The 15424-nt window shown below is 41.5% G+C and overlaps 1 protein-coding gene across 4 annotated transcripts in view; it reads right to left on the reverse strand.

Moving 5' to 3' along the window:
- The window catches only part of Usp4 (ubiquitin specific peptidase 4), a 49453-nt gene extending 38414 nt beyond the window's left edge, over positions 1-11039 (reverse strand). For 3 of the 4 annotated variants that reach the window (XM_026383743.2, XM_026383741.2, XM_026383746.2), the window contains exons 1-3: positions 10907-11039; positions 7726-7853; positions 1077-1207 (exon numbers count right to left, since the gene is read on the reverse strand). In XM_026383743.2, coding sequence (XP_026239528.2) covers positions 1077-1207; positions 7726-7853; positions 10907-11007 — 360 coding nt within the window. In that variant the 5' untranslated portion in view covers positions 11008-11039. Of the gene's footprint in view, positions 1-1076; positions 1208-3138; positions 3279-7725; positions 7854-10906 lie in introns of those variants that run through there. The other variant, XM_026383745.2, reaches the window with a different exon arrangement.
- Positions 11040-15424: the final 4385 nt, after the last annotated feature.

Raw genomic sequence — 15424 nt, forward strand, 5'->3', positions numbered from 1 at the left:
AGGCTAAATAAGGTAGGAGAATCACAAGTTAGAGGGCAGTCTGAGTAAGTAAGTAAGAACCTGATTAGTAAGTTGTGGTGATATATGTCTGTAATCAGGAGGCTAAGGCAGGAGGATTACAAATTTGAAAACAGCCTCAGCAACTTAGCTGATCAACTTTGTGAGACCCTGTCTCAAAATAAAAAATAAAAAGGGCTGGGGATGTAGCTCCGTGGTTGAGAACCCCAGGCTCAAGGCTGGAACCAAAAAATAAATACGAAAATAAAATTAAAAAAGAGCTAGATATGTAGCTCAGTTGTATAGAGCCCCTGGGTTCAATCCCCCAGTATGGAGAGAGACAAAAGAAAGAAAGCTGGGGATGTGGTTCAGTGCCTAGCATGCAAAAAGGCCCTGGATTCAATCCCCAGCACCACAAAACAAAACAAACAAAAAAGGCTAGGTGTGGTGGTGCACGCCTATAATTCTAGTGGCTAGGGAGGCTGAGGTAGGAGGATCACAAGTTCAAAGCTAACCTCAGCAATAGCAAGGCATTAAGCAGCTCTACTTTATTTAGAGCAACTGTTTCTAAATAGGAAAGGAAGACACAAACAAAATACGGCTGAGGATGTGGCTCAGTGGTTGAGCTGGTCCCATGAGTTCAATCCCTGGTACCAAAAAAAAAGAAAGGTGGGCTTTTGTTTATTCTGGGTTGTTCTGTTTTGTTTGTTTTTTTGTGGTACTCACTGGAGACTGAACCAAGTTATCTAACACTGAGCTACATCAGAAAAAATTTAAGATAAACAAGAAGCTGTACATTACTGTAAGTCCATATGGCCCAAGTGAACTTTCATAGTCTTCCAGAAAATGCTCTCATAGCACCATTGGACACATCCCATTGGGCAGCTCTGATGTTTGAAGACCACTCACTGTAACATACTAGGTGAACATCACTCACAATCATAATTCCCTAAAAAGAACCAGAAACCTCCTTTCAACCACTTATGTATGTTCATTTTCCTAAGAAACCAACACAATTTGGTATCCCTCCAGGAGCACCTGCAGATACTGACCATCAGTATTCATATTCATATACTCACTTTTCTGACAATAGGCTGCTGGCCCTCTACACAGCCATACCAATTTAGTAATTTATTCCAGGCCTCAGTTGGGACCAAGACATAGTCCAGTTCATCAATTAAGTGTTCTTTCAAGGTCTGATTCTCAGGATCTGAAAAAGGCAAACAGCATATAACTAACTCATTGTTCTTTTCCCCAGTCAGACTTACATGATTTTTTTTTTCCCTACTAGAGATTGAACCCAGGGCTTCACACATGTTAATGAACAACATCCCTAGCCTTTATTTATTTATTGGGTACCAGAGATTGAACCTAGAAGCAGTCACCACTGAGCCATATCCACAGCCCTTTATTTCTTGTTTTGAGACAGGGTCATGCTAAGTTGCTGAGGCTGGCCTAGAACTTGCAATCCTCCTGCCTCCACCTCCTGAGTTGTTGGAATTACAGGTTTGTGCCACCACACCCAGCACTTTTATTAATTTTGAGACTACTACATGTCCCAGGATGACTCTGAACTTCTAATCCTCCTGCCTCAGGCTCCTGAGCCACTGGGATTACAGGCGTATGCCACCACACCCAACAGGCATATGCCACCACCTGTATTTGTTTTACATGACTCTTGTATTTTTCAAGAAATAAGAAAAAGTTATCAACTACAAAATTCCAAAATTCTATCAGAGACCTTCCTCCTCTTTGTCTTTAATTTTCTGAATATTTTATGAGTAACTATTTTTCTACAATTATAGGTAGAAGAAAGTTGGATGTAGTGGTGTGCACCTGTGGTACCTGAGGCAACACAGGAGGACTCCATCTAGAAAAAGAAGAGGAGGAGGAGAAAGAAGAAGAGGAAGAAGAGGAAGAAGGAGGGGAGAAGGACAAAAAGAGCAAGAAGAGGAGGAGGAAGAGAAAGGAGGAGGAGGAGGAGGAGCAGCAGGAACAGCAGGAACAGCAGGAGCAGGAGCAGGAGTAGCAGGAGTAGCAGGAGCAGCAGGAGCAGCAGTAGGAGGGCACAGTGGTGCCCGCCTGTAATCACAGCAGCTAGGGACACTGAGACAGGAAAATTGAGAATTCAAAGCCAGCCTCAGCTACATTGAGGTGCTACACAACTCGGTGAGACCCTGTCTCTAAATAAAAATACAAAATAAGGCTTGGGATGTGGCTCGTGGACAAGTGCCTCTGAGTTCAATCCCCAGTACTGGGGGGGGGGGGGGACCACAACAACAAAAAAAAAAAAAAAGAGGAAGAGGAGGAGGAGGAGAAAAGATAAAACTTCCAATTTACATTTCCAAAATGTTTTAGGATTCCAAAATTAAAATAACTAATTTAAAAGTATTTATTTATCATAAGTCTTAGGAATACCATATTAAAGTCAAATATCATCTTTCCCTGAAAGGATGGGGATGTGACTCAGTGGTAGATTCTTGCTTAGCATGTGTGGAGCCCTGAGTTCAATCCCCAGTACTGTCCCCACCCTCCACTCCCCAAAAAAGAGGCACTGAAGTTACATTTATTTCATCAAGACTCAATTAGTACTTTTGCTTTCCCAACCCCACCAATGCTACAGATTGAACCCAGGATCTCACACGTGCTAGGCAAGCACTCTACCACTGATCCATATCCCCAGTCCTATTTTATTGTTTTGTGGTGCAGGGTATCAAATCCAGGGTCTTGTACATATTAGGCAAGCACCCTTCCACTAACCTACATTATACCTCCTGTCCCTTAGCATTGTCAGTGTGCTTTTTGTTTGTTTTTTGTTTTGGGTACTAGGGATTGAAACCAGGGGCACTTTAAAACTGAGCATACCCCCAGCCCCTTTTTTATTTATTTATTTGTTTATTTTTGGTACCAGGATTGCCTTGCCCTTTTTATTTTGAGACAACATCACTAAATTGTCGAGGCTGGCTTTGAACTTGAGATCCTCTTGCCTCAGCCTCCCAAGCCTCTGGGATTACAGGCATGTACCACCATACTGGCAACATTCTTGGTTTTAAATACTCCAAGTCATAGCTCAGATAGATGGTCCTGGGCAGAATGGAAAGAGAATGCATTTAACATATCAGACATACATTTTATACCTACAACAGAAAGGCAACATTCCTGGGCTTCAGAACTGGACATCCATGGTCTGAAACATACTCTCTCAAGAAAGGACATAGGGAAGATGGATCACCTTCCACCAAGGATGCTCTCTGCCAAGTCTGTGCCCATCAATATCCACTCTAAGAACAACAGAAAAGTTGAAGGGTACATGCCAGTAATGCCTACAATCTTAGTTACTGAAAAAGCTAAGGCAATTTGGTTGCAGCGGCACACACCTGTAATCCAAGTGGCTTGGTATGCTGAGGTAAGGGGATTCCAAGTTCAAAGACAGCCTCAGCAACTTAACAAGGCCCTAAGTAACTTAGCAAGACTGTGTCTCAAAATACAACATAAAAAGGATTGGGATGGGCTGGGGATATAGCTCAGTTAGTAGAGTGCTTGCCTAGCAAGCACAAAGTTCAGCACCCCCACACCCCTAAATTCAATCCCTGGTACCAGAAAAAACAAACAAACAAACAAACAAACAAAAAAAAAACGGCTAGAGCAGAAGGACTCCAAGTTCAAGACCAGCTTGGGTAATTTACAAGATTGTGTCCTAAAAGAAAAGGGCCAGAAAAGTTGGTGCACACCTGTAATCCAAATGGCTCAAGAGACTGAGGCAGGAGGATCACGAGTTCAAAACCAGCCTCAGCAAATTAGCTAGGCCCTAAGCAACTTAGTGAGACCCTGTCTCTAAATAAAATAAAAAGAAAAGACTAGGGATATGGCTCAGTAGTTAAGTTCCCCTAGGTTCAATACCTGGGAGCCAGCCACCCAAAAAAAATTAAAATTAAAAAATAAAAGGGGTTGGAGATGCAGATCTGGTCAAACATACTGTACCAAAGAGCAGGTAGAAACTTTCAAAAACAGGGAAGAAACCAACAGCTTTCAGTCTCCTCAACCCCAAGTACATCAGTTCTACAAAGCTCTTCCCCCTCTAGCTCAATGATAATTTTCCCAAATATGTCATTATTTTGTGAGTAGGTGTGTGGTGGTAGAGATGGAGCCCAGAACCTCAAGCACACCCTCTACCATTGAACTCAAACACGTCATTCTTATGACAGTATTTGGCGAGCACAGAAATTCAATTGCAATTTTCAATGCAGATCACTATTTTTACTCAAAACTGAATCAATCTGAGGACATAATGCTAAAAAACACACAGAGATCTTCTGTTTTGTTTTTGAGGCACTGGAAATTGAACCCATGGGCACTTCACATCCCTGGCCCTTTTTTTGAATGTTTTATTTAGAGACAGTCTCACTGGTTGTGGTAGCTCATTCCTATAATTCCAGCAACTCAGGAGGCTGAGGCAGGAGGATTGCTGATTCAAGACAGCATCAGCAACTTAGCAAGACTCTGTCTCAAAAAAAAAAAAAGAAAAAAAATTAAAAGGTCTGGGGATGTAGCTCAGTGGTAAAGCACCCCTGGTTTTAGTTCCCAATACCAAAAGAAAAAATGCTTGGAACTTGCCTCAACCTCGAGTATCACTGGGATTACAGATGTGCACCACTGCCAGGCAACATGGGGGGGGGGGGGGTTGGTACTAGGGATTGAACCCAGGAACACTTATCCACTGAGCTATATCCCCAGCCCCCTTTTTTTTTTAGTTTAAGTCAGGGTCCTGCTAAGCTGCTCAGGGCCTTGCTAAATTGCTGAGGCTGGCTTTGAACTTGCAATCCTCTTAAGCCACTGGGATCACAGGCATGTGCCATTGTACCTGGCAACACAGAGATTTTAAAATGAGGATTTACTCTCTACAAATTTCTGTTAACAGGCAAATAGAGGAAAATAAGAGCACCATTTGGTATAACACAGGAATTCCATCTGATATAAAAGTAGAGACATAGGTAGAAATGAAAGAAGGGGCTCTCTACAGACAACACCAACAAGAATATGTTCTTCCTGCTTCCAGCACTTTCAAGAGTGTCTTCCAGGCCACTTCTATGACCATAGGTAGAAGGCAGCCAGGCTAATGACTGAGTACCTAGGAAGTAAGGATTTGAACTTCATTCACCAGAAATCAGTCATTTATGCATTATCAATGTCGAGAGTCTAATGGAATGTGCTTTTCATTTCTCAGCCATAGAGATTAACATTTCAAGCCAAGACTTGGTGACATAAAATTCGGGGCCATAAAAGGAATGCTTGCCCTTAAGAATTATTTTTAGAGCTGATGATATAGCTCAGTGACACAGTGTTTCCCGGTCTAGCATGCTCAAGGCCCTGAGCTCTGTTCCTGGTACTACCACCAAAAAAATAAATAAATAAAAAACAAAGAATTATCCTTTTGAAAGGAGTGGGAAGAGGGGAGGGAAAGGGAAGGTACTGGAGAAGGAGGCTGAGCAAATTATGTTTATATGCACATATGAATATGACATAATGAATATCCCCTATTCTGAATAATTACAATGCACCAATTTAAAAAAATAAATTAAAAATAAATAGTCATAGGCTGGGTTTGTAGCTCAGTGGTAGAGCGATTGCCTAGTCCACGTAAGGCACTGGGTTCAATCCTTAGCACCACATAAAAATAAAAATAAAGATATTGTATCCATGTACATCTTAAAAAATATTAAAAGCAAATAAATAAAGTAAAAATAATGTGTCCACAACTATAAATAGATAGATAGATAAATACCATTTTAAAAAAATAGTCAGGTGTTATGGCAACACTCCTATAATCCCAATAAATCAGACAGCTAAGGAAAAGGATTGCAAATTCAAGGCCAATCTCAGCAACTTAGTTAGGCCCTAAGCAACTTAGTGAGATTGTCTCAAAATAAAAAATAAAAACGGCTAGGGACTTAACTCAGTGGTAAAGCACCCCTGGGTTGAATCCCCAGTACCAAATAAATAAATGAACCTAGAAAAAAATTATCAAACAAAAACAAGAAGTCTCCTTTTCAAAATAAAAAGAGGGCTAGGAGCAGTGGCACAGGCCTGTAATCCCAGAAAGATCACAGGCCAGTCTTGGAAACTTAGGAAGACCCTGCCTCAAAATTAAATAATTAAAAAATCTAGGTATGTAGTTCAGTAACCTTTTTTTTTTTTTTCCTTTAGTGGTGCTAGGAATTGAACCCAGTGCTTTGTGCATGTAAGGCAAGCATTCTACCAACTGAGTTGTAAGTGTTGGTTCTAGGGATGTAGTTCAATGGTAGAGCACCACTGGGTTCAATCCCCAATACCAAAAAAAAAAAAAAAAAAAACACAGGGAAAGAGAACACAGTGTGAACATAATGAATGCAATAATTCCTTAGAGCAACTTCATGGTATAGTGCCATCATCTGACCTATATCAGGAAACAAAGCAAATGACACTGTTTACATAATTTAGATCTCTCCTTAAAAGAAAATATGAGGCTGGGGATGTGGCTCAAGCGGTAGCGCACTCGCCTGGTATGCGTGCGACCCGGGTTCGATCCTCAGCACCACATACCAACAAAGATGTTGTGTCCGCCGAGAACTAAAAAATAAATATTAAAAATTCTTAAAAAAAAAAAAAAAAAGAAAATATGAGCTCAAGAACTGCTCATTTTAACAAACATCCAGATTACTGTTAGGCTGTTAGGTATATATAAATTAGGTCTCACACTCTGAAATATGAGACTACTTTCTTTCGGCCCTGATTTTGAACAGAGGTGACATATCACCTGCTCACAAAGAAATTTACAGTCAGAAAACCTGAGAAAAAACTAACTCTGTTATCTCCACACATCTACAGGTGTAAGCCAAGCACTAATATGTCACATATAACCTTTGCCAAGGTGCCCAGTAGGAGCTGATTGTGGCTATAACTCTGTCTACTAATTTTCCACCTCTTCTCACACTAATTCTATGACAAACATGGCCATCACAGGAATGCATAACAATCTTCAATAGGTCTATACTTTGTTCCACTTCAAAGTTAACACAAAAAATTGTGGTTCCCCAGGCTGGAAATGTAAATCAGAGTTGGAGCATTAAGCTAGCGAGTGTGCAAAGGAGTAGGTTCCATACACGGTATCAAAAAAAAAAAAAAAAAAAAAAAAAAAATTCTGGTTCCTGTATTTCAAATTTCAGATGCAATTTCAAAATACCTATTTCTTTCTTTTGCATATACTAATCTAAAATCTGAGAATTTCAATAGGATTTATACAGAAAACAAATTAAAATATTAGAAGCATACTCTTGTTAGAAACAGTTAATTAAGCCAGGAAGAGTGGCCTGTAATCTCAGCAGGTTGGGATGTTGAGACAAGAGGATCATGAGTTCAAGATCAGTCTAAGCAACTTATTAAGACCCTGTCTCAATGAAATGAAAAACAAAAAGGGGTGAGGATGTAGCTCAATGGTAAAGCATCCTAGGTTAAATCTCTAGTACCAAAAAAATTTTTTAAATTAATAAAACAGTTAACTTAGAAAACAACAGCTTTACTTCTACCTAAGGGTCTGCAAAAACCTCTACTACAGACACCAAAATTGAGGACGCTTGTTTCTATCTCCTCACACTAGGAAAGTCAGGTTCACAGCGTCTATGTTACAGATATACATGATCACAAGTGACTGCCCAGGTGTACATTTAGCTAGAAAGCAAAAGGATACTGCACCTGAGAAGAGTCCTGAGTTGTCTATCGGTCCAGGAAACAGGTTATGTTCACCCACATTATACATATCCCAGCTATCAAAGCCCACATACTTCTTCCATTGCTTGAACCACCTGCTGTCAATAAGATACCTAGAGAAAGAGAACAATTTACTATAGCAAAAAAACTAAGGTGGCAAGTTTCTGCAAGTATTCCCTTAATCTGGGTGTGCGGTGCTAGGGATGGGCTCCTCATATGCCAGGCAAGCGCTATACTACTAAGCCCCAGTCATCCTTAATCTTTCTTTGTTTTTGTTTTTGAACCAGGGACTGAACACAGAGGCACTTTACCACTGGGCCATAAATCCAACCCTTTATGTTTTATTTTAAGACAGGGTCTCACTAAGTTGCTTAGGAGCTTACTGAGTTACTGAGGTTGACCTCAAACTTGAAATGTTCCAGCCTCAAGTTCCTGAGCCGCTATGATTATAGACGTACACCACTATGCCCAGCCCCCTTAATCTTTTATATGGTCTTTCTACGTTGGGGAATATATAATCCCCACTAAAAACACACCCTCAGCAGAGTAGTACAGTGGCACACAACTATAATCCCATCAGCTCAGGAACCTGAGGCAGGAGGCTCTGAGTTCAAAGCCAGCCTCAGCAACGTAGTGAGGCCCTAAGCAACTTATAGTGAGATCCTGTCTCAAAATTAAAAGAAAAAATAAATAGGTATAAATGTGCTTAAGGGACCCTGGATTCAATCCCCAGTACCAAAAAAAAAAAAAAAAGGCATTAAGTTGTACTTTACATTGCTTTCTATACTTAAATATAAGCAAATCTGACTATATTTTAAAAGTATCACTATACTGTTTTATAATCAAGACAGAAGGAGGGGAAACATCTCCAGGGCAACAAAGCACAATTAGTTCTTCTTCTTCTTTGTTTTTCTTTTGGGGGGGTGGGGTGGTGCTGGGGATTGAACCCAGAGCCTTGTGCATGCAAAGCAAGCACTCTACCAACTGAGCTATATCTCCAGCCCAACACCCAATGATTTTAATCTATTAAACTTCTTTTGGGCTAGAGATATAACTCACTTGTAGAGTGCTTGCCTAGCTTGGGTAAACCCCAGAACAAGAAAAAAAAAAAACAAATCCTTTGCTTCTTCTGAATATTCTATGTATCATTCTTTGCAGAACAACTTTAAAGGTCCCTCTGCATGCCTTGTCTTTCACAATTTGGAAAGTTCAGAATAAATAAAGCTATACCTGAACTCCTCACCACAATGTTTCTCTTCCCTGCTTCAACTCTTCCTAGATATATCAACACCACAATGTTTTCTTAGAATGAGTTAGGCCCGGTGACCCATGCCTGTAATCCCGATTACAATGGGAACCTGAGGCAGAAGAATCACAAGTTGAAAGCCAGCCTATGCAACTTAGCAAGACCTTGTCTCAAAATAAAAAATAAAAATGGCTGGGGAATGTAGCTCAGTGACAAAATGCCCTTGTATTCAATCCCAAGTGTCAAAAAAGAATATTTTTCAATCACATTTAATGTAAAGTCTAGCCCCAGTTTTCTACTTCCACATAGTAACACCACCTAGGCCTCTCCACTACTGGAAAGTATTGTATCTTCTACTAAACAATTATTAAGAAGTTCATAGCAGCCAGGCCTGATGACACAGGCCTGTAACCCCAGCAAATCCAGAGGTTGAGGCAAGAGGATCTCAAATTCTAGGACAGCCTATGCAACCTAGGGAGACCAGATTAAAAAAAAAAAAATTAAAAAGGGATGGGGAAACCCAGTATATTGACACACACCTGTATCCCATTGGCCTAAAAGGCTGTGGCAGGAGGATCACAAATTCAAACCCAGCCTCAGTAATTTAGCAAGACCCTCTCTCAAAAAAAAAGGGGGGGGGGCTTGGGATTGTGGCTCAGTGCTAGAATGCTCCCCTAGCATGCATGAGGCCCTGGGTTCGAACCTCAGCACCACATAAATGTAAAATAAAGATACTGTGCCCACCTAAAACTAAAAAATAAATATTAAAAAAAAATGGACTGGTGATGTGGCTCACTGGTTAAAGGCCCCTGGGTTCAATCCCAGTTACCAAAAAAAAAAAAAAAAAAACTGGGGATGTAGCTCAACAACACATGCCTTGGGTTCAATCCCCAGTAATTTAATAAAAATAAAGTTAACTCTCTTCGCCTTTTTTCAGCCACGTGGTGCAAGCACCGAATTTGGTTCCTCACCATCTCTTCTCACAAGACTTTCAGGAAGAGCAATTTTTGGCCAAAAAGCAAAATCGTCCCATTCCCCAGTGGTTTCGAATGAAAACTGGTAATAAAATCAGGTACAATTCCAAGAGGAGACACTGGAGGAGAACCAAACTGAGTTAATAAGGAATGACATGAAATGGCACATGTATTTATCAAGGCTGTGATCATTTTTTCCTGTCCACCTGAAAATGTTTGCACTATCTGGAGAGAGTCACAGAAGCTGGAGTACTGATTTTGGTTGGTTTGCTAATAAATATATGAAATATTTGGAGAAAAAAATTAAATTTCTTAAAAAACCTGCCTTGCTCTTCTACATCTTTGACTTTTAACCTTCTATCATGCTCCAGGATCCATGCTACCTTCCTCTTCCACCCCTAGAATTTACTATCACAATTATTTTTTACCTTTGCTTCCAAATAATCTGGGCCTTTCAGACATTTGTTCAGTTTCTGACCTTGACATGTGTTCAGCAATCTACAAGTTACAAAGTTTCTACCTCTGATCTCAACCTACTGAGGGTGATAAACCACAAAATTGCTACCCTGGTTTTAGTTGTAAGGTACAGAGGTGTGTGAAGTATGGACACCTTCGCCAAGGTCACAGGGCGACTCTTTCATGGTAAAGGGCTCTCCCACTCTCACGGTCCCCGCTAGCACTATCCTTTTTCCACACCCTACATCATTTGCCAGAGCCGGTCACATTCTTGGAGCTATGAATGGGTCAGGACAACACCCAGCACCTCCCATGCTGTTCCTCAGCTGACCCCAAGATTCCACTCCTGAAGACCCAGTATCAGGCCACTCAGGGTCACCAGACACCGCCCCCGTCCGTCCCCTACCCAAGTGGAGAAAAGGAGGCTTGACGTGAGGGCCAGAGTTGCGGCCCCAGACTCTGCGCGACGGAAGGGTGGCCGGGTGCTCACCATTGCGCCCCTCGTTGGAGCGTGGTCCTCATCAAAGCCCCGAGCTCAGACTTCTGGGTCTCTACATCCGGTCGCTCACGGCAGCCTCGGCCTTCCGCCATCTCGCCCGCCACCCCGGCCCAGCCGGCCCGGACATCCGCCCCACGCACGGCGTGCTATGGGACGAGCCCACGCACGCACGCACGCCTGTGCGCGTGCCCACCCCACCTCAGGTCGCTGCCTCGAGCACAACAAACTTCTGCCATTTTTCCCCCGCCTCCACGCGCCGCCTGTCCCCCACCCTCGCGCGGTGCAGCCCAGAGGAAGACGGAAAAGGGGCGGGAGGTGAGAAGTGGCAGCCAACTTCCTCCGCCGTGCAGGCGGAACCTTGTAAGCGGCCGCTGTATAGCTGTCAAGTACCCTTTCCTCGACTCAGAATGGCGCCCGCTAAGGTCTTCCAGGTCCTTTCCAGCCTGGCAATCTGAAAGAGTCTTAGACCATGATCTGCGACCTTTCAAGCACTCCATCCCGGCCTGGTCCTAATTAAACGCAGGGGAAGCTCTGGAACTAAGTGTTCCGATTTTCACTTCAAGCCATTCCTTTTTCAGCTGGAGGCCTCTTTAGCTGACCAAACATGAGATCGCAATTCCTGCTCCGGCAGCGCTGCAGGGATTTTCGAAAGTCCTAGCTACATTGAGACTAGACGAGGTGGTCTAATCATTAATAGTACTCTCAGTCTGACCCCATCCACAACTAAAAATCATCTACCCCTGGGCAAAATTCTGTATTCTACCCACAGATAACTTGCCTAGTCAGGGAGACAAGGAACCACAAAGGGCAAGATGTGTTCTCTACTTGAGGTGCCCAGGCAACTTCTTTTTTAAGAAACTGGTGCTTAATTTTCATTTTGCTTAAGTGTTTGCAGAAGAACATCTCCAGATCATTCGTGTTGTTCATACCACTCAGACTCCTTAGTAGTGGTAATTGCAGACCAGTTTTCAGTAGCTGACTGGGCACTTCAGTCTTCAGCAGAGAACTACTGGATAAGCACAAAGGGTACTTGGATGCTTTCAGACCAGTCTGCTACCTCAGGTTGAGTAGCGGTGAACTCAAAAACTGGAGCAATCCACCCTGAAATTCTTCCGTGGTCACAACTTTTTCAGCAACAGACTGTTTCTTTTCAATCACTTTAGGATCTCTGTAAAAGTAGAGGTCAGGCATGACCTCCCATGGATGTTCACAAGAGACTTTGCTAAGCATGTACATAATTTCTTGGGCCAGCATCCACCACATCAAACCCACAGAGTGAGTTCCTTATTTAGAATCTTATAGTAAGACTCATCAATTCAGTCTGAAAACAGAAAGGCCAAGTAATGCAAGAGCAGCCCAAGTTCAGCAAGAAATATGAAGAAAGGCAGAAAAAAACAAGCCACTTTTCAAATGTTCTCATCTTTCTCAAAGTTGTTGTGCATTAGCTTTATAATTTTAGCAAGGATTACTATCAAACTCCATTCATTAGGCCAGAGTGGAGGGTTAGTGAAAAACTTGCCCCTCATGTAGCATATTCTCTGCATTTGTGAGTTTATCACATCCTAATTTGTTCCTGGATAAGATACAATGTCCTAAATGCTTTTTTCCACTCAACCCTGACCACATAAACATACAGCCCTCTTCCTAGAGGGAAAAGTAAGGAGGACTTGCTATGCATAAATGGCATAGGAGGGTCTCCATTCACTTGTCTAACAGTTCCTGCCATCAAAGAAAAATAAGGCAAATAAGACCCAGTTCCTGCCTATGGTTGTAGCTCAGTGGTAAAGCACCTCTAGGTTCAATCCCTAGTACCAATTTAAAGAAAGAACAAAAAGAACAAAATAGACATAAGGGTATATGTTACAGGAGGGGGGTTTGGAGAGAGCAGAGGGAATTTCTGAAACTGGCAATGTAGGCTCAGAGGGTAAGGATTAGGCCAGTTGACCTGAGTGAGTACAGACTACTAAAAGAGCCGAAGGGGATCTGAAGCCAGAAAGGAGGCAGAGAAACCTCAAACTTGCCTTAAATGCTTAGAGTTTGGGGAGCAGAGGCAAAATGCCTGAGAGCACTTAACACTCAAGTGTTATAACCCAGAGAAATCTGTTAGGAACCTCTTCCTATGGCTATGAAGGAGGATAAACATGAGCTATGTTCAGATTTAAGGACAGATGGTAGAAGGGGAACTGGCCCAGTGAAGGTCTGGTAGGTCATTTGAGCAAATTTACTATTTTTCTATTCAGTTTTAGCTAATTGAAATCAATTTGCTCCTCTTTAGGATATATATCTTTATTATTATTTTATTATTATTTTTTCTTTCTTTCTTTCTTCTCTCTTTTTTTTTCCTACCAGGGATTGAACCCTGGGGTACTTTACCACTAAGCTACATCCCCATCCCTTTTCATTTTTGTATTTTTTAAAAAATGTGTGAATATTTGGGCTGGGGTTGCGGCCCAGTGGTAGAGCGCTTGCCAAGCATGCATGAGGCACTGGGTTGGATCCTGGCACCACATTAAAATAAACAAAATAAAAGTATTGTGTCCATCTACAACTAAAAAAAAAATTTTTAAATGTGTGAATATTTGAACAGACTTTTATTTAAAGATATAGACATAGTAATCACATGAAAAGATGTTCAACATATAGTCATTAAGGAAATGTAAATGTTTTCGCTTTTTCACTGCTGTGACCTTATTTTTTTATTTTGAGACAAGATCTCTATAAATTGCTGAGGGTCTCGCTAATTGCTGAGACTGGCCTCACACTTGCTATCCTCCAGAACTCAACCTCCCAAGTTCTGGGTTTCTAGGCCTGTGCCACTGGGCCCAGCATGGGACATGTGTCTCACACTGATAACAGAAACCTTTTGGCATTTAAGTAGATATCAGAGTAAAGTAAATGTGGAATTAAAACTACTTTGAATAATCACATAGCAATTACTCCCCTGCAGATAAGAGTTAACACCCAGCTGGTATAAGGGTTCTGGGTATAATAGAGTGCTTGCCCAGCACAAGCAAGAGTGAATCCAATTCACTAAGTGATGATGGATCTAGGAATCCAACCCTGGCAAGTCCTTTTCTGTGAAATTCTTTGAAACTATTAAAAATATTATCAAATGATAAACACTACCATTAGGCCTGTTATTTATGGAAAAAGAAATTTGGTTGCCAACATTAGTTCAAAAGCTGTATTAGAGGGCTGGGGATGTGGCTCAAGTGGTAGCGCGCTCGCCTGGCATGCGTGTGGCCCAGGTTCGATCCTCAGCACCACATACAAACAAAGATGTTGTATCCGCCGATAACTAAAAAATAAATATTAAAAAATTCTCTCTCTCTCTCTCTCTCCAGCTTTAAAAAAAAAAAAAGCTGTATTAGAGATTGTCTACTTCCCTTTTCTTTTTTCAGTAATTTCTTATATGCCATTTATGGAAGTCTTGAGGAAGTAGGATAAGTCCTCAGTACTACTAGAAAGGGAGACAAAACCTGACTATGACATTGAATTGAAAATTTTGGAAAATATTTTTAAGCCAGGAACTTTTCAGAGCTATTAAATGACTGCAAAAATACCATGTTGGGGGCTGGGGTGGTGGCTCAATGGTAGAGTGCTTGCCTAGCATGTATGAGGCACTGGATTCGATCCTCAGCACCACATAAAAACAAACTAATGTATCCACCTAAAACTAAAGATACATAAATAAATATTAAAAAAAAAATACCATGCTGGAGGGGCTGGGATTGTGGCTCAACGGTAGAGCACTCGCTGGATGTAATGTCACATGTCTATTACTCCAACAACTCAGGAGTCTGAGTCAGGAGAATCACAAGTTCAATGCCAGCCTCAGTAATTTAGCAAGGCCCTCAGCAACTTAGCAAGACACTGTCTCAAAATAAAAAGGACTGGGATGAAAGTCAGTGGTAGAGAACCCCTGGGTTCAATCCCAAAGTGCCAAAAAGAACAAAAACCACAAAATTATTGGTTGTTCCTAAAGAATTATTTAGATTACAAAGTTCTGTAGTTTAAATTAAAATGCAAGGAATAGCTGGGTGCAGTGGCACTTGCCTGCAATCCCAGCTGCACAGGAAGCTGAAGCAGGAGGATTTCGAGTTCAAAGCCAGCCTCAGCAATGACAAGACAATAAACAACTCAGTGAGACCCTGACTCTAAATAAAACACAAAAAGGGTTGGGGATGTGGTTCAGTGGTTAAGCATGCCTGGTTTCAATTCCCAGTACCAAAAAAAAAAAAAAAAAAAAAGGAAGGAATAAGACAGCATGACAATGCATGCCTATAACCATGGGGCTGTGACCCAGGGGGCTGAGACAATTTAGCAGGAGCCTGTCTCAGAAAAAAGAACTGGAGATGTAAGTCAGTGATAAAGCATCCCCTGGATCAATCACCAGTACTGCCCCAGTCAAAAAAAAAAAAAAAAAAAAGGAATAAAATGAACTTCATTATTAGAAGGTTATCATCTCCAAAGTCTTTAAACTTTCTTTTGGCAGGGGATGTGACTCAG

Source organism: Urocitellus parryii, chromosome 2 (genome assembly GCF_045843805.1).
Source record: "Urocitellus parryii isolate mUroPar1 chromosome 2, mUroPar1.hap1, whole genome shotgun sequence".
NCBI classification, from domain to species: domain Eukaryota; kingdom Metazoa; phylum Chordata; class Mammalia; order Rodentia; family Sciuridae; genus Urocitellus; species Urocitellus parryii.